The following is a 26,302-nucleotide window of genomic DNA, read 5'->3' on the forward strand; positions in this document are numbered from 1 at the left end:
AAGAATTCCTCTATAGGATTCAGAAAAGGAGAATATGGCGGCAGAAAATCAGATCCCACTGTGTATCTGCTCTGGCTGGGTGTCACCCTTTGTCCTGCTTCTTTCGTTGTCATTCCATGAATCAGCACATTATCTATGACAGTGGCACGAATTTCTTCTGGAATTGTATTTCTTTGCCTTGGTCGTTGTCTGGGTCGTGGTCCAGGACCAGGTGCACTCACCGGGTTGGGTTCTGGACAAGGTGCATGGGAAGGTCCAGGTTCTGGTTCTGACTGTGGTCTAGGTTGTCCACATCCATGTCCACGTCCACGTCCTCTTCTTCCACCATGACCTCTTACTCCTCTGACATCCATTCTGACCAGCTAATGCAGTTTCCCCGTCGGTTTGATAGTGTGCAGTTCATTGTAACTGTTGAACTATTAAGAAGTGATCTTTTAAAAGCAATTACACTGACTATATTGTAGCAACTGCCAGCCTGCTGTTGTGTTTCAGGCAGTACCACTGATACAATACAGAATTATAACTTTATCCCATTTATATACAGTTTGTAAAATAACTGACCAAATGAAGCAAATACATCATTTTGGTCTCTTACCCGAGGACACAGTCAGAAAAAGGACCAGAGCTCTGTAAAGATTCATTTTGGTGACTGGTGAGATATAAAACAAATCGCTGACTTAGTAAGAGAGAAACTGCTGCTGTAACGGTCTGTGATAAAATGAGTTTTATCACCGCATAATACACCCTCACTATAAATGACGAGATCTGGGCCATAACGATTTTCAGGCACACAATATTTGTCATGTGGTCATTTTATGGCAGGTGTTTATGTAATTACTCTACAAGTTTGAAAAAAAAAAAAAAACCATGTACATAGTTTTGTGTCTTTTTCCAAATAATACACTAAAATACTTTCCTTTGAGTCATTCACATATTTAAAAAAAAAAAAGAAGGTATTACAGGGATTGCAGGATCTTTATTGTGGTACCATCTTGTGTGTATGAGAAAACTTTTGTCCTGGTTTTGAATGCTTTATGAAAAAGTCATCCATCCATCCATCCATCCATCCATCCATCCATCCATCCATCCATCCATCCATCCATCCATCCATCCAAGCAGTCACACATACTCAATGTTTTCTGGGCAACGTTGAGTCACAAATGCATTTCTTTGGCCTGTGAGAGGAAACTGGAATACCAAACACACAGAAAAGCCCCTTATCCCCAAGCAATCAAGTGAAGAGTACACATTCACAACTTGATACTGAAACAGTAAAAGTTTATTTATTTTTTCATTTATTTGTTTATTCATCAAATAATCTAAAGATGTAATTAACCCCAGAGACAGGAAAAGAACACTGCCCACCTACCGTTGAAAAAAACACATTATATTACCTCCTAAAATCTAATTTGTGGAACCCTCCAAAATGAGCACACTACAAACACCCAACATTGAGGTTGGATCTCCACTCCGGGTCATCCCAGAGCTTCAGAGGAAGAGTGAGATGATGACTGAAGAGGCCAGCAGCAGGATGATGCTGGGACCAGCTGTTCCAGCACTGTTGCACAGGTCCCCCTCACAGCATAAGATGCCGCCAACACATGCTATGCTGGATTGGCATCCTTTTGTGGCCAAGTTGATCCCTGCGAAACACAGTTTCTTGTGAACTTTGCAATAGTTGGCAATTAAAAACAGGAGGTTAGATTTTGATGCTTGTTTTTTAATTTAGCACAAAAGTCTCAGAACAAACAACTAACCGTCAATTGCGAAAGAAAAGCAACGGTTATAGATGATGGAACAGGACACTGTGTCTGTGCAGTATTCAGGGTCGGAGGCCACACAGCTGTAGCACCTCAGTCCACACGCTATAGAAAACACACAGGACACAGCACATCAAGAAGAGCCACCAACTCCCCACTGCTGATATTTAACAGACTTTATGACAAACAGTGGAAGTTGTTTTTCTGTTGCTCTATAGATAAACTGATGACTTGGCTTTGAGATATTTCACATCCCGAACAAAAATCCTCTGAGAACATAATGACACAATACATCAGCTAACTAGAGAGAGAGAGAGAGAGAGAGAGAGAGAGAGCGAGAGAGAGAGAGAGAGAGAGAGATTTCAAGTTAATACTTTGCGTCAGATAGTATATTATCTATTATATTATTTTTGGATCTTATAAGGTGCCGTTTTCTTAGTCCCACTAACAGTACAAGACTGGCTGGGCAGGGCTCAAGCCCAGAAATATACTTTCACATATACTTTTTTTTTTTTCCTTCTTTCTAATTGATACTTTTACATTAACCAGAGTTTACCAACAGCCAGACTTCACCAATAAAACCCAAAGATATATTAAGATAATAAAGATATATTGTCTTACCCATAGACAGCGTCAATAACATGCACAGAGCCCCACAAAGATTCATCTTGAGTTCAAATTGTCAGACAGCCTTGAAGGAGAAAAAGCTGGAACTAAGTCCAGGGGATTTATTTTGTTCCCGGTGTGCTTTCACAATTTGCATTTTGCAGACAAAGCTTCTCACTGGTGACCCAAATAGCACTTCCCTTAAAAGAATCCACTGAGTGTACATCGCTTTGCTGTTTCTGCACTTAATGATAAATCTGGGTTACATACTATGCAGTGTACTTCTTTAAACAAAGTGCAGTGTCCATTCAGAACTACACAAGATACATGTTCAAATCTTCTCTACTGCTTAATCACAGGGAGCTGGAGCCAAACCCAGTTTACGATAGGTGAGGGCAGGATACACCCTGGTCAGTCCATCACAGGGCACACAAAGTGAGACAGACAACTACAAACACTCACATTCACTCCTTGTGGTGGACCAGCAACAGGAGTTTGATAAATCAGGAAGATGAGATTTCAAATTGATTATTTTTTAACCAAAATACGTGTATTTAAATGCAAGACAAAAAACTATTTTACAAGAATGTTTGAGCACTTTTTGTGACATTAAACTTTGAAAGAGCCGAAAGGAAATCCTCCTGCCGTCATGACGTCGGTGCGTCATTTCCGCGCATGCGTGATTGCAGCACATGCGCCGCTATGTTTTGAACCGGGCTGCCGCTGAAATGCACCTCACTTGCACGGATATCTCACCTTTTATAAAATGATGGGTTCATTGTAAAAGCAGGTGAAAAGATGCCAAAGTCAGCGAAGAAGTCGAGCACCACCCAGACCTCCATCAGCAGGTACTTCGGAGCGCGGAGCGGCAGCAGCAGCACTCCCTGTGGGATTAATCCAAATCCTGCTGCTCACCACCTTCCAGGAGGAAAGGTGAGGTGTGCTTCAACGTTCCCAACTCACTTGTCAGACGTCCTTCACGTGAACTACTGAACCCGAACTGTTTTTGTCCTGCAGCAGAAGCTCTCCTCTGATCACGGTGGCTTTGGGCTGCCAACAAAACGAGCCAAACTCTGTGTGAAAGAGCAGCAGGTGGAGGATCTGCAGTCTGAGTCTGCATCCTGTCAGAGTGCTAAAGGCAAGTGCGCATGCTCCTGGAAGAGCAGATTCCTGCACATGTCCCCCAACCCTCATCCATCTGCAACATTTTTCACATGTGGGATAAACTGGGCATCCTGATCATGAAATATTTAGTTTCTTTTTAATCTTGTGCCACACTGTTTCTCTTCTCAGAGTCAAATGTGAGAGCAAGCCAAAAGGCAGGCTGTCTCTCCTCCTCCACCTTGCAGAAGCTGAAAGGCTTTACCTGCACTGCTGACCCTGGTGTCAGACACACTGAGATCCAGAAACAAATAAATGATTCCCCCAGTGAAATCTGTGGCCATGGAGGTAGAGACCCGAGTCCTTGTGGCACTCAAGATCGACGTAAAACCACAAACCGACTGCAACAGGCTGAGCAGGAACATGATGATGATAAGGAGGATTTCACCAAGACGGATGTTTCACCAAAACAGGTACGCAATTAAAAGTTGGTTTCATCTCACCTCACAACAGTGTTACTGGAGTGTTTCCACAGCCGCAAACACACCATAACACAAAGTATTCACCTCAAATGTTTGCATCCATCAGTCTCCCAAGTGTTTATGAGGAAGACGCCATGGGAGCAGGCGCTCATCTTTATTTTCGAAGAAAAATCAACCATTGTTTTATTTGCTAGGTTTTGTGGCATGTTATGAACAGCTTTTGAATTTATTTTATGCTTAGTAGCATTGTGGTAGATGAGTTTGCCGTCAGTGTTCACTCTCTTCAAAATCTGTTTTCCAAGACTTTAACCATGTTATTATATAGACTACAGTATAGCTACTCTGATTTATCAGCAAAGCTGGTTTAAATGATGATTCAATCCGTAGATTTTACTATCACCATGGTGTTCTGCTTTGCATTTGACTCGAGTTTAAGACAAGCGTAGATTTTGTATTTGCTCTTGACTTTGACTGTAATTTGCATTTCCTGCTTATTGGCAGGTAGATTGTTACCAATAGTACCCACCATCTTTACCAACTTTATTCAACTTGGAGTTATAAGTGACTGAAGCCAGTCGCAGCTGAATGTGGTTGAGGGTGGTGTGTACCCTGGACAGGTCACCCACCCATGATGGGATAAACACTGGGAGACGCACGCATTTCCACCAATCGCATCACACGACAGCCACCAAATAACTTTGAAAACATTTTTTGGGATTGGTGAAAGGAACTGGAGCACAGAGTGAACACGCAAACATCGTAAAGCCACACCTGGAATCGATATTGTTGCTATGAGGTGAGAGTGTATAGCTTCTACACCACAGTGCAGCTTCATCAGCGTCATTAAACCTGCAAAATGTTGACATATTATGATCGTGGGCGCAATGTTATAGTGGTGCGCACTTTCCCCTCACAGCAACAGTATTAAAGTAAATTGTGCTTGCATGACTCTGTGTAAACAATGATGGGCTGGAAACAGGAACGAAGGAAAACCCATGTTTTAATTATTCAATGCACTATCATGGATCGCCGAGTTCATTTTATTTTGTTCATACATGAAAAAAAAATACTATGTGGAACTCATAGAAAGGCCAATAATAACATTATTCTTTTGCAGGAGTTCCGCTTGTCTCACTTTGCTAAATCAGGACAAGGAGGTGAAAGGGGTGAAGTGCTGAGTTCTCCATCAGACTCCAGCGCCCCCTCCAGGCGGTTGAAGAGTGTTTACACTCCGCTGGAACAGCAGGTCATCGAGCTGAAGCAGCAGCACAAGGATGCCTTGCTGGCTGTGGAGTGCGGCTACAAGTACAGGTTCTTTGGGGAGGACGCAGAGGTGAGCTATGAGTGAAAGATGCATCAAGGAACACTAGTATTCGAACATGTGTCATATGAGTACTCAACCTGAAGGACATCGCATATGTGTGGTAGATGTGACTAAAAGGTCACAGAGGATTCTCGGTTGATAACCACTGCTTACAGACACAGACGTGATATTTGTGTGCAACCAGATTGCTGCGAAGGAGCTGAATATCTTCTGTCATCTGGATCATAACTTCATGACCTGCAGCATCCCCACTCATCGCCTGTTTGTTCACGTCAGACGGCTGGTTTCTCACGGACACAAGGTATCGCATATATTTTATCTCTTGGTTATAAATCTGTGGTTCCTAAAGTCCGCTCCATACCTCTAACTGATTGACGTTCATTTGTAGGTTGGTGTGGTAAAGCAGACAGAGACATCTGCACTCAAGGCCTCAGGGGCCAATAAAAACACTCTGTTTACTCGCCAGCTCAGTGCTCTATACACCAAATCCACTCTGGTCGGCGAGGGTATCCTTCTAAGATTGTGTGGATGTGCCCTTTCTCTCTCTCTGAGCATAAAGACGTTCCCTTGACAGTTCTTTTTCAAGATGTAAACCCTGTCTCCAGACTTGGGGATGTGGAGGATGGGAGCTGTGGCGATATAGTGTCGGACCCCCCTGAGAGCTTCCTGCTGTGTATTAGCGAGAACTGGGACAAGCTGAAGAAGCAGCTCACTGTGGGGATGGTGGTGAGTGTGATTAGCACCATTGTCCATAGATTTATTCAGGTAACATGTTTGGCAGTGAACAAGAAAAATAAATAACCTCAATTGTTAGTTTCTGTTTTCGCCCAATGTTTTGTGAGTTAAAAGAACCTAATCTACAGAGCCAAAGTCAATATAAAACCAGATTTATATGAAATTGAATGGTTTGCCTTTCAAGTTGATCTGATGAAATTCCTCTTGTGGTAAATTGTACTAGTAACTTGCCTAAAAGTTAAATGCCAACTTTGCTTTTTCAGTGCAATGTGATTTTGTCTTTGAAACATTGTTCGGTAAAATTCACATTATCAAAGCAATACTGTATACATAGCATGTAAAAATCAGACCAGTGGGTAAAATAGCCACTATTGTTAAACTATAATTTAGCACGTAAATGTTTTTTATCTGCTTATTAAATCTATTTTACAACACTATTAATTAACCAGGATCATCAGCTTGTGTTAACTAAACTTCCTGCTGCTTCTTTGAACAACTCTGCAAGCGAATCCTGTGATTCGCTTGCAGTCTTTGGTGGCTATACCAGTAAAACATCACAAAATTGTCTTTACGATGACACCATGACTGTCTCATTCTGCCTATTATTTGAGCTTCGATTGATTTACATTAAACTATAATGTTACGTGTGTTGGCTCTTAAAACATTGCAAGATAAGGCCATTTCACTGTGGTGTATTTATACCTCTGTTTTTTTAATTTGTGCTTTAGTTCTATGTACGTTTCTGTGTATGTAGGCAGTCCAGCCCAGCACAGGAGACGTCTTACTGGACTGTTTTCCAGACGGTCCTTCCCGCGATGAGCTGGAAGGCCGTGTCCTAAAGATCAACCCTGTGGAGATCCTGGTGCCTACTGATCTGTCTGAGCAAACCCTCAGGCTCCTGCACAGCATTGCAAATGCAAGGTAATCTACAAAACCCCCACCAGGGGGCAACAGAGACCCACTTTGTACCATTTGCTATAGTTTCCCTGAAGTTCTGGGCTCACCTGTGACTGCACAGTATTACGTGTGCGTAGATGTGTGTATGTGTGGGTTTAGTCAGTGTGCTTCTGCAGGACTGTGTTCAGATTTCCCCAGGCGGGTAGACAGTTGGTTTGTCTGGAGCTCTCGGGGATCAATCTGGATGAAGAAATCAATGTGGCCTCATAAAGCAGTTCTACAATGATGGTCCTCAGCAGCCGGGGATTGACTGCAGGGCTACACACACCTTACCAAGGGTTGATTATTTGAAAAGCTCATGGACTGAGTTCCTTTTAAAGTTACAATAATGTTGCTTGTTTGACAAAGACCATATGATTATTCAGTTTTTGGTCAAATGTAATAGAAAGTAGTCAGATTGAAGGTTGAAGTTAATAAACTTGTGTTGGGGGAAAAAAAAGGTCTTTGTCAATTTACAGGGGTTAATTGATCTTCAAATGATGGTTGTATGTTTGTTGTGTTTACTGGCCTTCAAAACATATTGATTCAGTTTGCTTTCAATGTAAGAAAACAGTGGTTCCTGTATTGTGTGAAATACTTGCAGAAAAATTGTCAGAAGCTCTTTCTTAAGTTTCAGTAATCACTAACCGCATGACAAGTGTGAATCAATCAAGCTTTGTCAAAGTTGTTCGATTTCAAAACGCTTCATAGAAGAGTTATACAGTGACAATGATGAAGGACAATAGAAGTGTAAATACTGGACATGAATGGAGAAAAGGTGTTTAATAGGTAGGATAAGAGTAATTAAGATTGACAGGAATAAAACTGACAAATACTTTTTAAAAACACAAATAATCAAGCTTCTTCTAGATAACAATGGCACATTGAAACTGGTATTGAATTATTAATAAAACTGAATTTAAATGCACAAATTTAAAATGGATTAATGTAAACATATATTTGCTGGAAGTTGAGAATTGTCAAATGGCTACTAACAGAAGATAAACTATTGGGACTATTTAAGTTATACTATTCCTCATTGTCAGCTTTTAAGACAGTTTCATCTTGTTCCAAATCATCATTAACTGATGTTTAGAGTTGCGAAATATTCAAAAATACACTTTCATAGAGTATCACTTATAACTTCTTCTGTGAATTTGACCCTTTAAGACAGAAACTGACAATGTTTTAAAAAAACAACAACATTTGAATATAATCCTCTAAAGATATATCCAGATTTGCTTGGGTTCATTTGGAAAATATTTTCTTCAGACTGAAATCATTCGCTGTCTCTGCACAGTTTAGAAGTCCCACACACTTTTGTAATGAAGTCGCCCACTGGTCGCTCGCTGCTTGTTATCGGGTCAGGATCGTTTCATCTTTTTCTGCACTTTGTCCACTGAAGCTCAACAGGGAATGGAAGGCCGGACACATCCCAAAGGGGTCATTTTACACAAAACAGACAAGTCCCTTAAAAAGCTGGAGTCTTTTGATGTGGCCAACACACACAGCCAAAAGCTCAACTTGGCAGTACAGCCAAACTGCAAGCCAGTCGATTCCAGTTTAAATGCACGGCTTCGTTAAATTGCTACTTTCATTGTATTGAGAAAAACAGCCTTAAAAGTTTGTGTTGCTAAATACAAACTTTTAATGGCGGACAGTTTTGGGACATTGCGATCTTATACCTGAGGAGCAGAACAAGGTATTTACAGTCCTACAATAGCTGCTGTTGTCATTTTAGATGTACGTGAACAAGCGTCACATGACTCCCTGATTCAAACATCCAGTTATCACACAGGCTGTTTGCTAAATTAGATCGGAATCAGTGAGGAGGTTTGGACTTTGTGGAATAACCGGTGACTGTGGTGCCACTGAGCCGACATATCGCGAAGACTTGTTACGTGGTGCCGCTGCACCGCTTGGCTCATCTTCACCAGCGTGCTCACACCGAAGGGAACGGAATCCTCTGGAGGCTGCTGTTGATTGCATTATGGCGGCGAAATGAAACGAGAGAGTGGGAGGGGGCGTATTAGATGAGATTAGAAGTAGATGGTTGGATAAATGAGAGAAATGTCGGCCTCTCTTGTGTTTAACTCTAATCTATTTTACCCCCCTCGATATAAATGTGATTCATTTATATTTATTCCTGTCTTTATTTCTCTCACTTTCTCCGATCTTTTTAAAAAATGTTTTCTCCTTTTAAGATGTCCATGTGGAGTGATTATAGTGGAAACAAACTTGTCAAAGCCAGTTCAGTTATTGTGTTTGTGCAACACTGCTCGAGAGCAGTGTGCTCATCAAGAGACCGCTCTCAACATGCAGGTTGTATCATAGAAATACAGGGATCTTTGTCAGTTCAGCTCACAAAGGCAGATTTATCTCATTCACATTCATATGTTCAGGTATTCGGAGCCCATCTCAGATTGCTGCTGTTGGAAACTTCTCAAAGTATTTCTCTTTAATGAATGTGTGTTGTTGTTGTTGTTTTTTAATTCAGTTATAATTCATCACATCAAGAAGTATATTTAACAAATTCAAAAGTAGTCTGCATTGACACCATTGTCTTGTCTCGGAATTATTGTGCCCGCTGACGTTGGCTCCCTGCGTCAGTCTCTGGGGTGGGCTGATGAGACGGGACCCCTGGCAACAACGTTTGTGTCCATGGAGCAGCTGGTAATGAGTCCCTGTGAGGTCGGGTTGTAGCTAGGTATGGTGTTCATGGCTTTACACATTCAGAGTCTGGAGACATGACTCAGAATCAGAGGAGTGAAGGCTGATCAGAGCAAACAAGTGCGAGTTCTCCTTTACTTTTCCGGACATTTTGGCAGAGACCGTGTCATTGCCCAAGACCCAGTTTTACAGAGTGAGCCCACACACGTCATGTGCATGACAACACATATTTGTATGTATGTGTTGCATTCAGTGGCAGCATCCTGAGATCTGTAGTCACCCTGCGGTGATAGATAGTAATCAAGGTTTTCAATCTGTCGTGCGCATTAACCTCTGATCTCTGGACTCTAGCATTTCTGACTTGACCTTTAGCACGTCTGCTGTTGATGGATTGTCACCGTCACATAGCTCAGGGCTCATTAACATGAGGGATGTGCTCTTACCTGCTTGTACGAGTGGGGATCTGTGGCGGTTGTTTTGGTTTCATTTGTCCAGAAAAAGTTTTCCACTAATTTCCATGTTGCCCCTGATAACGCAGGCGAGGAACAATGTAAGTGGTGTTTAATACTTTTTATCGACATGAAACTTCAGAAACTGCTTTCACTGGGACGAATGCACAAACATGTGGATCATCTGGAGTTATACTGACACTGGGGGGAAAAAACACACTGCCGTTAAAAGTTTTTGGCCTTTCTAATCAGGAAATACGTTCTTATTCCCACAATCAGAAGACATGCTGGCTGTTGATGTTACGGACTAGAAGCCTGTCCTGCGTGTTTCCTGTATTTTGCCCACTGTCAGCTGGGATACGCTCCAGTTCCCACAAGGCTTATTTGACGTTGTTTAAAGCACAGGTGGGGAGTTCCATTTTCTACATAAAAGACCTGGGCTGCTCGGTGACATACCGCCTAACGGTTGTGTGTGGACCGGTCCTGGCTCAGAGCCACCGGTGGGTACGCAGACTCTTTGTCTTCATTAAATGTTTGTTTAGAAAACAGTAGACCTCAAATGAAATTCAAACAGGTCCATGGGCAGTCCTTTTGCCGCTCAAGCAGAAAGAAGAAATATAACCACGATTCAAGTTTGCTGAAACATGAAAATCAGTCATGTCAAATTCATAGCAGAGACTCTCCAACCTGGTTTCACATTTATAGGCCCCGTCAGGGTTTTGCAGAAATGCTGCACTGCATTTAATTTCCTGATCAATAGCTGCAATTGTTGCCGTATTTGTAAACCTCATAATGCGCCTGGATTGTCTGGTGAAATGATTAATGGTCCAAGTTGCACTGCGTTCACAATATGCCATGTATTGATCACGGTTATGTGATCTTCCCGGTCTATGCAGTGGCTGAATTGAAATATTATGTGTGTGTGTGTGTGTGTGTGTGTGTGTGTGTGTGTAAGAAACAGAAAGCGCCAGCACTGCAACCAGAGCCATGTGCTTGCCTTGGTCGCCCTGGCAACAGCAGAGCAGAAAAAGCACGCAAGTCCTTGAAAGCAGCAGTGCTGAGAGAGTGGATGCAGCAAGAGGGAGATACGATGGAGCGCCGGGGAGATGAGGGGAAGATGTGTTTCCATGTGTGCGACTGGGGCTTACGCGTTATTACAGTCGAGTTGCACAAAAGCCTCATCATGAACGTTTCGCCGCAGCAACGTCGCATCAATGCTTTTCCCCTATTTTGCCTGTACAGCCAAAACCAACTTATTGGATCAATGCTGTGATGATTTCATGATACTGAATAAAGTTTATAATCTTTTTCCACCTTTCAGCGCTCAGGCCGACGACCGAGTGAGAGTGGAGCAGAGAGACGGCGCTCAGTTTGAGTTCACATCTGCAATGAACACAGTCACCAAGTTCTACTGCGATTCCCAGGAGGAAGGTGTGTGTATGTGTGTGTGTGTGTGCGCACGCACCACTGCAGACCTGTTAACAATTCAGTCTGTAACTTGGTGTACTGGACAGTTACTCCTGTCATTGAGACCCTCGAGCAGTGGGCCTGTGAGTCATGACACACATGTGTGTGTATGTGTGTCTTGTGTCCTCCAGGCTCTCGCTCTCTGTCGAGTGTGGCATCCTTGGAGAGCCCAGTGATCTGTTGCCTGGGGCCGCTGATCCATTACCTCCAAGAATTCAACTTGGACAGAGTTCTTCAGAGTGATAGGTAGAAATGTAGCAAACAAATGCACTCGGGCGTGTAACTATCCACATATTGTAGAGTCTGTTGAAATCGTGAGTAGAGATGAAACAATATGTCTTTTTCTTTTTCTTTTTTTCCTAATTCCTCTTTTCTCAAACCTCAAACCTTTCTTTTTTGGGGAGGATTTTATTCCATATCTTGTGCATTCTTTGCTACTTTATTTACAGCTTACACAAAATGGTAACCTAATTCGTATTGAAAGTAATCATCTGTTCCTTCAATCTCATCCTGAATTTTATCTTGTCATTGCCTAGTGGATGTCAATGATTTAAAGAAGCAGCTGTATTTTTTTTTGTATTTTCTGTGTTTTAGCTGCATTATGCTCACCTTGCAGCTCATTTCGTCATCTGTCGAGCGACTCGGGTGGTTTGAGCCTCAGTGCTGCCACTCTCAGGAACCTGGAAATACTCAACAATCAGGTAAACAAAGATCTGAATGTGCAGCTTTAGTCACTGACCTAGCAGTTAGGTGTGACACTAGTCTGGATGATCGCAGGTTTACATTGAACCATCCCATGTTGATCTTTAGTCTTTACTAGCTACTAAACACCTCAGCTGTTTATCTTTATCAGCATTATCATTCATCAAACTCTAGTGAGCGGGGCACATCCCACATATTGAAAACCTGTGGTGTTTTCACTTCAACTTAACCACATCAGAGAGTTGTGAAGTGGACAGAGAGCCTCTTTTCAGAGAGTTCTGCTCTACTTGTTTTAATACACATCGCAATTGTTTTACTTAACCCAAGCATGGCTGGATTGTGTACCTTTTTTCATTTACCTTGATACAAACGTCTTATTTACAGTTTTTATGAAATTTTAGATTTTCCAGTTGAAGTTTCCATTTTGAAATGTCATCAACAACTGGCCAGTAGATATATTCTTGTACCAGTTCAATTTCTGTCCGGACTGTATTTGAGCAAAATTGTAGAATAAGTTTATTTATTAAGTGTAGTAGTTCCACCTGGAGCAGTATTTATTTTTTTCATTCTTTCCTTTCAGTTTTGTTTCCCTCCCCTCCAAAGTTTTTTTCAGTGCAAGACATAATTTCATTGATGTCTTTATTTTTAAACTGTTAAAGAGACAAATATGTGTGAAATAAACAGTTAACAAAACAGTGCAGAGTGCATGAACAGCACCGACATACACCAGACGAGGCAGGCAAACATTAATAAACAGTGAAATGACCCGAGTTGAGATCTGCAGTGACTTTGATTTATTTACTACCGATGAATGACTGGTATTCAGTGGCTCTTTCAGGTTTTCTGGGCCTTTCTGCTTTGATTTGTTCCTCTTTTTTTCCACGGAGTTTATTCTTAGTATCAGCCGCCTCATCTGACTGCTTGTTGCTCTCGTCATCTGTTTGGTTCTCACCTCTACTCCTCTTTAACAGGCATTTTTTTCCCTCCAAAATATTTGGCACTCTGTGGTGTGCATGTAAGCTGTGTGTGCTCTTTCCTTCGCAGACAGATGGTAGCGTGAAGGGAAGTCTGCTGTGGGTGTTGGACCACACTCGCACTCCGTTTGGGAGGAGACTGATGAGGAAATGGGTGAGCCAGCCGCTCACAGATCCGCAGTAAGTACAGGATCCCCTCTGGCCTCTGTTGAATTGATGAGGATTTGTCTGCTTTCTGAGGCTGTCTGGATCACACACATGCACAGTGAGGTTTTTTCCTTGCCCCTAATGACGCCTCGCAGGCAACACTAATGCCACTTTCGGGCCACATGATTAGGATTCTTATGTTTATCATTTGCAAGCGTTCATGCCATCTAATCACTGCTTTTACAGAGTCGCAAGAGTAGAAAACTAATATTCGATTATTACATTTAGCTTTAATTACTCATACCAGTAGATATTGAGATTTTGTCAGGCACTTACTGAACTCCAACTATTCGATATCTCATACATCCTACTACTATTTAACACAATCTGATTATCTGATTAAAGACAGTATAGGTGTGTTGACAAAAAACAGCCTATGCTATTTTCTTCCCCCCATTTCTTGTTTGATCAATGACATTTTGGTTCTCTTAACCTACATTAAAACTCTAAATACTGATAGTCAGTTTAAACAGGAAATCTTTTCTATTTCTATTACTGCAAGATAAGGTGCTTTGATATTTCCTTTCAAGGGGTTTTGTAATAAATTGATTGCATCAATCAACAGATTTTCTTCACTCATTTATCCAACTTAGCTGGTGCTGAAGTTGATCCCAGCTGACTATGGGTGAAGGAAGTAGAAGAAGAGAGTCACCAATTGACTTCAAATGCATGTTTTTGGACTTATGCAACACAGAGAGAACATGCAGACTCCACTCAGAAAGGGCCAGGAATTGACTCGCGGTGGATTACAGTTTGCTTTGAATGTCTTTTAGGAGTCTGGCAACATCCATACAAACAATATGAATTTTCCATTTTTTATTTTATTTTTTTTCTTCTTTGCTTTTTCAATAAATAAAAAGTATCCATAGTGTGTGTGGACACTTCCTGTTACCAGAAATTGTGCAGGGTAAAATAACACAGATAATTTGTTTAGAGAGGACTTCCTTAGAAATAAACACACACACACACACACACACACACACACGCACACGCACACGCACACGCACACGCACACGCACGGCTCTTCTGCTCCACGTACCACTCTGTTATAATCGGTATTTTACCATCCATAATATCGATTGCGTGTGAGTGTGTTTGGGTGTGTGGCTCTTCCTCTCCCACTGTGCAGGGATTATCGCTGTGGATTTGGTGCTGCATGATTTCAGATTATACAGATAGCTCCTCTCCATAATTTTGACAGGAATAAAACCCAGATTACACCCAGGCACATTAATTCCAAGACAGTCATCACAGCAGCACATGACACGGACACTCTTGCACATGTGCGCATGCAGACACACTCGCAATACACACATTTATGACTGAGTGTTGAGGTCGGGCTTATTTTCATTACTTAGTTTCTCATAATCTGTTTTTTCAGTTAATTTTCCCTCACGACATCATGTGATAATGTCTCAGATGTTGAAACATACCACAGCAAGAAAAACAAAAAATACAAGTTCCCTGAAGATTGAATAGTCCCTTCTGGATTTGCCAGAAAATAGCATAAGGACACTAACTGCATTAAAAAAAAACAGATCAACACTGAATGATATCTAGCAGCAGGACATTGACTAATCAAACTTCACCAGTAGTGGACACCAAAATTAAAGAACGTTCCAGACATAGAAGGTGTGATTAAAATATTTCTGCAAAGCATCACATTTCTTTGCGTCTGTTATTCTACAGGTACACAACGAGAGATGCTGATTTCGAACCAAGAAAACTAAAATAGGTGATAAATTCTCTCAAAAGGGTTCTGCAGAACCACAATACAAATACACAAAATGATCAATAGAAAGCAGTGAAATTACTGCATGTATCAGTCAATATAATATAATAAAAAGGCATTTGGTAAAATGATCATGGAGAGTATTGTTGTTGAAATCTACTGCTTAGCTCAGGTAAACTAAATGAGTCAAAACACAAGACTGTCACACCTTCTCCATTTTATGAACAAATTAGTTGGAAAACGACCAGAAAACTGGAGTCTTATTACATGAGACGTAAAACTGAATCTCCAGATAGGTCCATTCTGCCTCTGTAGGGCATGAATGTTGTGACAAATGAATCCCAGTGGTTGTGGTTTCTGTGTTTGGCTTATTAGTCTGTTTGAAGCACATCTGGGTTATTCAGAAAGACCAATCATGAAAACAAGTCCCTCGGAAGGGTTAAAATTAACATTTCAAAATGGCTTAGTCAAGATCTGGACCTGAATGTGTTGCACTGAAGACTTTTACAATGAATAGTGTCCCACTTTTTTCCTCTCGTTGACATCAGGGATCAATTTCCATATCTTAGAAGGGTTGGATTGCTTTTGTTGCACAGCTTCTTATTTAGGTCATTGGAGCAATGACTTTCTCCACATCTTCAGATAGGCTCTTTTGCTTCAGTGAATCTTCACTCATTTGACACTTGTATTATTTGCTTAATCAGGTTGACTTGTCTTATTCTTTGCTCCAAGACCTGGGAAACCTTTCTTAAACCAGTCAGGGAATAAATACGTTCTCACATCACTACAGTCTCCACTTTCACTCAGTGTTTGGATTTATGAAGAGGCTAATCAGTCGCAATTTGATTCTCACTTCATGTCACCCTGGTGGGAAACGGTGCGCTTCAATCAAGACCGATTCAGCTCTCCAAATGACAAGTTTCCTCCGGGAATGACAGACTGAACAGTTTCTTTGACTCTTTTCCTTTCTTCCTTTTTACTTCTCTGCTGATTTGCTTCTTTTTCTCCACAAATCTGTAGGACTATCTCCGAGAGGCAGGATGCTGTGCAGGAAATTCTTGAGTCTGACTCTTCCACATTAAATTTGGTCAGATCTCTGCTCTTACGTTTGCCCGACTTGGAGAGAGGCATCTGCAGCATATACCACAAAAAGGTAATGCAACACACCCCTACACACTTCCCCTTCCCTGCGTATGACATTTATCATTGTTTTTTTTTTATCGTAATATTCTTCTCACACAACTTGAGGCTTGTTTTTGTGCTGCCAGTTTTTGTCATGCTGTGCCAAGAAAAGAAAACAAGATACAAAAATTTGATGGAGGCAAAAAGCTGTTCTTGTGTAACTTGTATGGTTACATGAAAAATCTCTCTCACCTTCATTTTCTCTCTGTCTTTTTTTTATGGTGTGCTTCATGATTAACGACAGGTAGCAGTCGCCTCAGTGGCACTTACCTGATTGTCTGATACAGTGTCACTTCCCATCAGAGCCATCTCTGAAATGTCAGAAGGAGCATGCGTGTGTGCGTGTGTGCCGTCTCTTCAGTCATAGCCTGATATCTTGTTTCATGTTCAGCTTCAGTTGCCATCTATTGATGAAAAGAGAAGTATTCACAATTATCACGCACATGCAGGCACACACACCACGCACACACACCAGGCACACAGAGCCCTTAATTGTGATTTTGCCCATCTACAGATAAATGGGCCTGTGTGTAATGGCCTGTGTCTCTATAGCTCCATTGACATAATGGGAGGGAGGGCATGCTTGCGGTCTCCGGTTATTGTCGTCTGTTTGGGTTCATAAAAGAGCAACACGATGGCTGCTGACATGGGGTAGCAATAAAACATGGGCCTGCGATTAATACTATAAACCATAGTCAGTGATGACCCTCATTAACCTGAGGGTCACGGCTTGGTACAATACAGAAACTTGACTAATAGAGATATGAAGTCAATACAATCTACAATATCATCCCCCTTCAGAAGCTTTTCCATGCAGGATATTGAACGATCATTAGCTTGATTTAATCTTAGCTGATTGTCTTTTTAGTTTTATTTTTGAAGCTGAAGCATTGATCTTTGAGGAATCCAAAAACAGTAGCTGCTGTGAGCTACATTATCAGGAGTGATTCAATTCAATTCAGTTCAACTTTATTTATATATGTAGCACCAAATACAACACATTTCTAGGTGCTTTTAACAGAGAGAAACCCAACAATCAAGTCAATGATTGATTGATTGTTGTTAGGAGCGGTGGTTTTAGTGCTGATAGTGAAACCAATCAGATTTAAGAAAGATGTGTTTGAACTTTGTCCTGCGTGTGTATTTAGCGTTAATAAGGAGGATACTACTGTCTGAAAAAGTTTTTCACAAATTCACAAATGCCAAACATACAGCCAGTTTCATTAAGAAGTACCATTATTCTACAGCAGGTTTCTCCTCCTGACATGGTTGAAAGAACGATGTGCAAGTGTGTTGGTTTGCAGAGCATGGTCACCAACTGGTTTTCCTTCTGTGTACATCTTTAGCATTTTGTTCTTCAATTTATTTTCACAGTTGCCGAAAGTTCTGTTAATAAACAGTTGTACATTGATGAAGTTTTACAGAAGCACCATTTTTTTTTTTTTTTCAAGTCACTTGCAAGCTGTCCTCTCAGTGTTTCACACAGTGTTTGACTGTTGCAGACGGTCGGTCTTTAAGCTCGGCTGCCACATTTGGTGCACGTGAGATTTACTGATGTAATCTCGTTGGCACACAGAATCCCCCAGGAGCACAACACATCATGTAGACACAAACACTCACAACGATACAGGGGAAACGATTTCCATTTTGTAGCGAATAATAAGGTATTTACTATTTTTGGTTTGTGTATGGCCAATTCATTAGTCGCAGCTCTCATTCCTAGTGAGTTGTCTTATTTCAGAGCCAGCTTCTGTTCAACCACGTCCATGTCTTCATCATGTGTGTGTTTCACAGTCTTCCACACAGGAGTTTTACCTCATCAGCAGCAGCCTTTCTCGCTTGAGGCTGGAGCTACAGACCTTGCTACCAGCGATCCAGTCTCAGATCAGCTCAACGCTGCTTAGAAACGTCTTGCTGGACACTCCTGACCTGCTGGTTCCAGTCCACAGCTTCCTCAAGGTGCTCAACGAGAAGGCAGCCAAGTGAGTATCAAGCATGGTTTTGAAGGCGAGGGAGGAAGAATTGAGGGTTTATTTTTGTGGGCATTGTTTAAACAAAATTTACACACACAAAAAAATGAAGAAACCCTCCTCCTCCAAAACATCACAACAGTTACTGCAAAATTAATTATTAGACGATTTAAATGAGAATGCAGAGAAAGTGTGTATGGTTTCTTGCAACTAAAGCACTGATTTACATTTAATAATAAAATGTTATAAATACATTTGAAACTTGTCAGTAATACTATGCTTAAGTTCTCTCCGGATCATTTACTTTGTTATAAATACAAGAAATGTAAATGTGAAAGCAAATCCTGAGTGTTTGTTGTATGTTAAACTAGGTTTCCTCAATGTGAACTTACGGTGGACATGTTACTAGGAGGATGGAAAAATTATCGAGAGGCTTCATCATTGGTCTGAATTATTTTTGATTTGCAGTCAGAAGTCATCATTATAAAATACTGAAGTGCTCACAGCTTTCCTACAGATATTAGCAGCAGATGGGAGTATGTCACAAGAAATACTTGACTCCTCTCCCACAAATTCAGGTAGTGTGCACCTGATTCGTATGGGTTGAAAATGTGGTGTAATGGTGCAGAATTCAGTTGAAAAATCTGATTATTCAATTAAGAGATTCAACCACAAAATACAATACCTTTTTTTTTTTTTTTTTGTGAGAGAACTTTAGAGTCAGACGTGAAAGTGTTGATCCACGTCCTACCACAACACTGTCTATACAAAGCCTTCTCACTGAGTTTGTTTTGACTTGATTAAATTGCTTTATAGGGATTGGATAAGGTGAAGTGGCAGACACTCTCCATAACTCCTTGGTATAATAATAATTGAAAGTAATTATGAACGCAATGTGTGGTTGCCTTTATCTCTCCCTGTACCCATAGTTAGTTGGATTAAACTCACTCCAACATCCCAGAATCCTGAACTGGAAAAAGTTTCTGGATAAACTGGTGTTGAAGATGGATGGAATCAGATGATCACATGACAGTAGCACAAAACTGGGCTGAATGTCCTTGCCTCTGTGTTGTGTTTGTGACGGCTGTCACATTTAGTGTGTGTGTGTGTGTGTGTGTGTGCGTGTGTGTGTGCAGGTTGGGGAATAAGACGGAGCTGTTCACAGATCTTACGGGCTTCCCGGTGCTGCAGGAACGAACTGAGCAAATCCAGACGGTCCTCAACGAAATTCAAGACCACCGAAAAGACATCCGGCTGATGCTGAAAGCCCCCGCAATCGACTACACAACTGTCTCTGGACTAGAGGTACCATCTGTGTTTGTGTTCAATAGTGTGAAAGAGGTGGGAGGAGATTGATGGCCATTTGTGTGGAAGACTTAGCAACAGTGATGATTGTGTGTGTGTGTTTTCGTATGTGTGTGCCACCTTTAATCAAGGGCGACATGTTATTTTGCCTGTCTGTTGTCTTGTTTATGAAAGTCTCAATCCTCCTCTTCCTCCTCTGCCCTCAGTTTCTGATTGAGGTGAAAAACTCACAGTCGTCCATCGTTCCAGCTGACTGGGTCAAAATCAGCAGGTCAGATGATTTCGCACGCACGCACGCACGCACACACGCCAGCCAGCTTTCATAAAAGATATGACATTGACAATCACTGACACTCTTTTTAAAGTTTGTTTTGAGGTGTTAAGTATCATGTTTGAACTGATCTTAGCACAATGACAACTTTTATTAGTTAAACAATAAGCAAACTCTACCAGGAAATGACTGTGTTTTTACTGTGTTTGCTTAGTAGATAACATTGTATTGTGTAGCAACACAAAAAACAACTCTCCTTTCTGGACATCCCTGCATTGTTCAGCTTGGTCTTGCCATTGTATGTCACTATACAGACGCCATTGAAATGCATGAACAGGCAGTATTTTTTTCCACTTACGTGCACTATTAAACTAGATTGGGGAATACTTTTATTACAATAACTCCAGCATGGATAAATCCATACAACATTAACCACTTCTCTTCCCTCTGCAATAGTAACACTTTTAGTGCAAGGGCTCTTGATTGGTTTGATTGGCATTTTATTAACCATTAAGTGAAAGTAGTGTACATACTTGCTTTTATATTAATGGAGTTCCTAATGAAACGAAATAAGATGTGACATTTGTTAGCAGAATAGTTTTAATGTAAAATCTGGTCTTTTGTAAGGTTTCTGAATGATGATAAAAAATGATAAAACACAAGAAATATGCATTTTAAAATGGTCAGAAAAGAAAGGAATGCTCCACCGAAGACACAGGCAACAGGTGACTGTGGATATTGTTTCTGCATAGATCTGCAAAGCTGTAAGCAGACAATTACAAACCCTCACTAACACTATTTCATATGTAGCACATATATACTTAAGTCTGGATAACTGAATTCTATGGCCTTTTATTTAATCTTCTTTGCAGCACCAAGACAGTGAGCAGGTATCATTCTCCATTTCTGTTGAACCGCTACAAGAAGCTGCTGCAGCTCAGAGAGCAGCTGCTGCTCGACTGCCAGGGGGAGTGGACCAATTTTCTGGAGTATGGCACACACACACACACACACACACACACACACACACACACACACACACACACACACACACACACACACACACACACACACACACACACACACACACACACACACACACACACACACACACACACACACACCGTCACAGAGTGTCAAACTATTCAAAACATGTCAGTAGGTGGTTTAGAGTTGTACCTTCTCATCTGTCGGCTTGCCAGAATCGGTTTGTTTTAGTCAAGTACAACATCACTGCTGACACCTCAGAACAAAGTATGCACTCACCTTAATTTACACTTGAAAATCTTTTTCCTGTCTCATATTCTCTGTGTATTTCTCTCTGGCTCTCTCCCTCCCTCCCCCTGTAGTCAGTTTGGGGAGCACTACCACACCATGAAAAGGGCTATTAGTCACCTAGCAACCATGGACTGTCTCTTTTCACTGGCTGAGGTGGCTAAACAGGGGGACTATTGCAGGTGAGTCCTCTCGTGATGACCATAAACACTGATGTATGGTTCTAAAATGTGTCTGTGTGTGTCCGTGTGTGCGTGTGTGTGTTCCATGTCGTGTCCTATAGTCTCAGACAGGCTGTGAGTGGGCGTGTGCACCAGGCCTCAGAAGTGTGCTCTGCCAGAACACCAACATTTCTCCCACTTAACACACACACACACACACACACACACACACACACACACACACACACACACACACACACACACACACACACACACACACACACACACACACACACACACACACACACACACACACACACACACACACACACACACACACACACACACACACACACACACCTTTATATTGTCTGTTTCTACGCGTTTCTCTATTTCAGCTTTTTTTCACCCTTGTTGTTGAACTCCAGTATATAATTCACTCATGTGCCACTACATCAGTCATCATTGCATCTATATCAAATAAAAGTAATTATATTGATTATAGGTATTCAAGGGATAGTTGGATTATGTTCACTATGTCGTTCTGACTACATTTTCTTTTGAATTCTTTTTAATGACCGATAAAGCAAGAAAATGTTTTGACCTTGCTGACATGTTTCGGCTGCAACTGCAGCCTTCCTCAGAGCGTCATCTGACGTGTGATGACGTGTCGGTCTTTATCAGGTGAGTGGCCTGACAGATCTGTCAGATTCTGTCAGGCCGGCCACGATCCCATGCAAATCATGCAACAAAACATACATTGGCGAAATGGACAGATCCTTTAATATAAGAAAGAAACATCAAACAGAATGTGAAAAAGAAACGACAGAACGACTCACTTGATCAAAAAAAGACACAGCAGAACAAGAAAATGCGAAATCAGCCATCACGGACCACTGCAAAAGGAACAACCACACCATGAACTGGAATGAGGGAAGGGTCATTACATCGGAGAAAAACAAACTCAAACGGTGGATAAATGAGGCCATCGAAATCAGGAAGCGTGAGACCATCAACCGGGACGAAGGGGCCTACATCCTGTCTCACACCTGGGACTCCATTCTCCAGAGACCACCGGACGGCGGGGGGCGTGGCCGGCCTGACAGAATCTGACAGAGCTGTCAGGCCGGCCACCTGATAAAGACTGACACGTCATCACACGTCAGATGACGCTCTGAGGAAGGCTGCAGTTGCAGCTGAAACATGTCAGCAATGTAAAAACGTTTTCTTCCTTTATCTGTCGTTAAAAAGAATTCAAAAGTATATGTATTCAAGGGAATTGATTTCCCCTTAAAGTTTTGTTTTGTAGTGTGGAAATAAAACAACAGATTCATCAAGAATGCTCAAATTTCATCACAGCATCTGTAAGTTAATTCATAGCTGTTACTGTCAAAGTAAACATGCCCACCCTCTACTTTGCTGTACAATACATGGAAAGAGTCTCAGGAAAAGTTCTTCAACTAGCATCAGATATACGTTTAACACAGTGGAGATTTTGGTAAACGACAGGTGTTTTGGGAAAAAAGTTTCTGGACTGATTGATGGCGGGTCGAGCTGTTTGGCCTCTGGCCAGTATGAGGTGGCTACGCTGTACCAGATACAATTTTGGCTTATGTTATGTGCGTGTGTGTGTGTGTGTGTGAAGAGGATCTGATTATTGTTTGCATGTTGAGCTGACTTGGTGTGCTTTGTGTGTGCAGGCCAGAGGTGTCTGAAGCCCAGCGTCGGATTGTGATCAGGGACGGCAGACATCCTGCTATTGACCTACTGATGGGAGAGCAGAACCAATATGTGCCCAATCATACTGAACTACAGGTAAACACACACAGTCAGATCTACTCCCGTTGCTTCATTCAGAGAGTTTTGAACATTTGCCTTGACACTTAATCAGTGACACAGAGCTGAAATTTTTTTTTTTAAGCACACTTGATGGCAGAGCGACTTGTGTGATGCCTCACACAAACACATGCGTGCTCCGTTCAGTCATGGAGTGGGTGTAGGTTAAATTTGCAACAGAAGCACAGACCAATAGGAAGAGGAGCCAAGCTTTCAGTCCACCCACCGCTTCAGCTGTGCAGGACAGCATGCAAATATCTTACTCTGTCTCTCTCCTCTTTTGCCTTCTGTCTGTTTCGTAGTTATACTCATCTCCTCTCTGCTCCCGTCTTTCAGGGTGATGGCAGGAGGACTATGATAATCACTGGCCCTAACATGGGGGGAAAGAGCTCCTACATCCGCCAAGTTGCCCTTATCTGTGTTATGGCTCAGATGGGCTCCTACGTCCCGGCCTCAGAGGCCTCTCTCGGCATACTGGACGGCGTTTACACTAGGTATGGACACGTGGGAAAATGTATCTCTGTATCTGGATGTTTGACCTCTGTGAATAGATGCATTGAACCCGCAAAGATGGTGACCAGACTAAAACATAAGATACACATAGCAACCAACTTCTGATTGTAACATACATCTGGTCTTGTTATGAAGCTGATGATGCGTACAGTCTTTACAATTGCTTTGTTATCGTGTTTCTAATCTATTTCATGTGTATTTCTTACTCTTTCTTACTCTTCACTTCAGAACGGGCTCTTTTTAATAGTTCTACTGCTGCGCGTCCTGTAGTTTGTCTTCCACTCTCATTGTGACTATGTCAATTCAGTTTTCTGCTATTTTTATTTCGAGTATGAGCAGATATAAAAGAACTAAGTGAATCAGATGTATGGGTATACAGAAGCTGGATAATGATAGATTGTTTAGTGTGCATGTAAAATCTGCACTGCAGCACAAAGATGCTTTAGATTTAATGTAGGGCTGCTTTTGCAAAATGATTGCCATTACAATATCACTTGGTGTACTATAAATATAAAAAAGTCAGCCTTATCTGTGATAAATTATATTTCTAGGAACTGTGCGTTCATGCTCTGCATGTTAACATATTTGGTCAATCAGATGACGCCTGACTGCCCTACATGCCCGCCCACTATGTAGATGTGAGTGTCTGAGGTCACATAATGTCGTGGAAAGACAGTGAGTGTTGTAATTGTGGAAGTGACATAGACAAAAAAAAAAAAGAAAATCTGAGTGTAGAACATCTCGTGCTTGTCCCTTCTCAAACCCTGCGGGGATTCGGTGAATCACGGCTACACCTCAGCGTTCATTCTAGACGAGGCCTGTGTTTACACGGAGTGGCTCGTTGGGTCGGGCCTGTTGGCATCGGGGCAGAAATTAGAGGCACAAGAGAAAAACAAAAACACAAAGAAAAATGACCAAAAATTGCTTCAAATTATTGCTGATGGAAACAGCAGAGGGTGGCAAAAAACAAAACCCCAAAAGAAGTGGCCGCTTTCCCCTTGGTGTGAATTAATGGGAAGAGAAAGAAGACTGTTGTTTGGAGGTGGAAATCAGTAAAGACACAAAAATATCAACGTCATTTACTTAAGTACTTGTCCCTTCTCAAACATCTTGCATCTTTTATGATGCAAGTCATATCTTTATTGCAATCTCCAACATTATTACATATGATTGTGTGGAGCCCGAGTTTGAAATCAAGCTGAGTCTCACTCAACACCTCTTTTTGTCCTTTTTTTGTTCTTAAAGTTTGACACATTGGCAGGGATGTTAAAGGTCATAGCTCAGATTTTTTTTTCCTCAACACAAAAGAGCATTTGGTAGAAAATAAATACAACCTTAAGCTTTTTCTCAGTTGAATTGATCACCATCGTGTGCTCTGTCAACACGTTTTCCACTCCAATCATTTCCATTCCATAAAAAAAACTGTATCCTTCATGACATTCCTTTATTACAGGAGTCTGGGTGGACTTAAATGTGAACGTGAACTCTGCCTCTTGGTGGATTAATACAAAAGAGACAGTAATCCATCTTTTGACCATTTTCCTCTAGAGTGACGGTGCTTGTAAAAACTTTGATTTGTGTGATTTGACAATAATCCATGGGTCTTTCACATCAAGCTGTTGCTTTTGAATAATCTCTTGTGTTTTAAAATCAATTATTTAAAGCAACAAAGACTAGGGTGGAGCGATCCAACAGAAAGTATACTAGCTCCTTCAAGTATTAGTCGGGCTATATATTAATGTGCAGACATTGATTTGAAAGGAGCAACCTCGTATTAAATCTTTGCAGAGATGTGGAGCCAGGATTAGTTTGTTCGTGGTTGTACTTCTCATCAGGAGTTTGGCATTGCTATTGCGCTTTTGCTGGGAATCCCGATGAGTAGTGCATTTTAGTAATCCAGTGTGAAGGAGACAATTAGATCTGAAAATGAAGAAGAAAACCAGAGTAAGACTCAAGAGCACACCAGAAAAAACTACCCATTACTTTTCCATTACAGTATGTGTGGCAGAAAAATCCTCACTGTGAGACATGGTGGTGGCAGCATCATGCTGTGGGGATGCTTTTCTTCAGGAGGAGTAGGGAGTTGATGGGAAGATGGATGGCACCAAATAGATGGCAATCTTTATGGAAAACCTGTTAGCTTGCAAAAGACTTTAGACTGTGGCAGAGGTTCACTTTCCAGCAGGACAATGACCTGAAACACGCAGCCAGACCTCCAGTGGAATAGTTTAGATCAAAGTGTTTTCATGTGTGAGAAAGGCCTAGTCAAAGTCCAGATCTTAATTCAACTGAAAGTCTCTGGCAGGACTTGAAAATTGCTGTTCACAGTCACGCTCTCCATGCAACCTGACTGAGCTTGAGCTGCTTTGCAAAGAAGGGCTCAGATTTCAGTCTCTTGCTGTGCAAAGCTGGCAGAGACAAATCCCGAAAGACTACAACACTACTGTTTTATTATTGTTAATAAGAATAAGAAAACCATGTATTAATTTCTTCTACTTAACGTAACGTGATTTTGGTCGATCACGTAAAATCGCAATAAAATACATTGACATTTATGGCTGTAATGAGACAATACGTGGAAAACGTCCAGGGGTATGAATACTTTTGAAAGCCACTGTATAATGTGGGAACGCTTGTTAAAGTT

General features: G+C 41.5%; 2 protein-coding genes across 2 annotated transcripts in view; one reads left to right on the forward strand and one right to left on the reverse strand.

Annotated features, from left to right (window-relative positions):
- Window positions 1-776: 776 nt before the first annotated feature.
- LOC308111521 (uncharacterized protein) lies at window positions 777-2,506 on the reverse strand. Its single transcript, XM_080466470.1, has 3 exons — window positions 2,382-2,506; window positions 1,758-1,865; window positions 777-1,643 (listed from the first exon to the last, which is right to left on the reverse strand). Exons 1-3 carry the CDS (start codon window positions 2,425-2,427, stop codon window positions 1,489-1,491), a joined length of 309 nt encoding a protein of 102 aa, XP_080322596.1. The 5' UTR covers window positions 2,428-2,506; the 3' UTR covers window positions 777-1,488.
- A 535-nt stretch (window positions 2,507-3,041) lies between these two features.
- Window positions 3,042-26,302, forward strand: part of msh3 (mutS homolog 3 (E. coli)) — a 46,844-nt gene continuing 23,583 nt past the window's right edge. The window contains exons 1-20 of the mRNA XM_080466469.1: window positions 3,042-3,299; window positions 3,384-3,504; window positions 3,660-3,940; window positions 5,067-5,282; window positions 5,458-5,574; window positions 5,662-5,779; window positions 5,860-5,999; window positions 6,763-6,929; window positions 11,385-11,494; window positions 11,662-11,776; window positions 12,147-12,231; window positions 13,277-13,386; window positions 16,166-16,298; window positions 18,122-18,309; window positions 19,434-19,602; window positions 19,809-19,873; window positions 20,746-20,862; window positions 21,223-21,330; window positions 23,010-23,124; window positions 23,482-23,639. Of these exons, the coding sequence (XP_080322595.1) occupies window positions 3,165-3,299; window positions 3,384-3,504; window positions 3,660-3,940; window positions 5,067-5,282; window positions 5,458-5,574; window positions 5,662-5,779; window positions 5,860-5,999; window positions 6,763-6,929; window positions 11,385-11,494; window positions 11,662-11,776; window positions 12,147-12,231; window positions 13,277-13,386; window positions 16,166-16,298; window positions 18,122-18,309; window positions 19,434-19,602; window positions 19,809-19,873; window positions 20,746-20,862; window positions 21,223-21,330; window positions 23,010-23,124; window positions 23,482-23,639 (2,768 nt within the window). The 5' untranslated portion in view covers window positions 3,042-3,164. The remainder of the gene's footprint in view (window positions 3,300-3,383; window positions 3,505-3,659; window positions 3,941-5,066; window positions 5,283-5,457; window positions 5,575-5,661; window positions 5,780-5,859; window positions 6,000-6,762; window positions 6,930-11,384; window positions 11,495-11,661; window positions 11,777-12,146; window positions 12,232-13,276; window positions 13,387-16,165; window positions 16,299-18,121; window positions 18,310-19,433; window positions 19,603-19,808; window positions 19,874-20,745; window positions 20,863-21,222; window positions 21,331-23,009; window positions 23,125-23,481; window positions 23,640-26,302) is intronic.

Source organism: Lipophrys pholis (genome assembly GCF_963383615.2).
Source record: "Lipophrys pholis genome assembly, chromosome: 7".
Lineage (NCBI taxonomy): Eukaryota > Metazoa > Chordata > Actinopteri > Blenniiformes > Blenniidae > Lipophrys > Lipophrys pholis.

Bases quoted from the DNA above. Each gene is read 5' to 3' on its own strand.
- LOC308111521 (XM_080466470.1), bottom strand. From the start codon at position 2,427: ATGAATCTTTGTGGGGCTCTGTGCATGTTATTGACGCTGTCTATGG. The intron at 1,866-2,381 runs GTAAGACAATAT...TGTTTTCTATAG, and splicing joins GTTATTGACGCTGTCTATGG to CGTGTGGACTGAGGTGCTAC. The intron at 1,644-1,757 runs GTTAGTTGTTTG...TGTGTTTCGCAG, and splicing joins CTTTTCTTTCGCAATTGACG to GGATCAACTTGGCCACAAAA.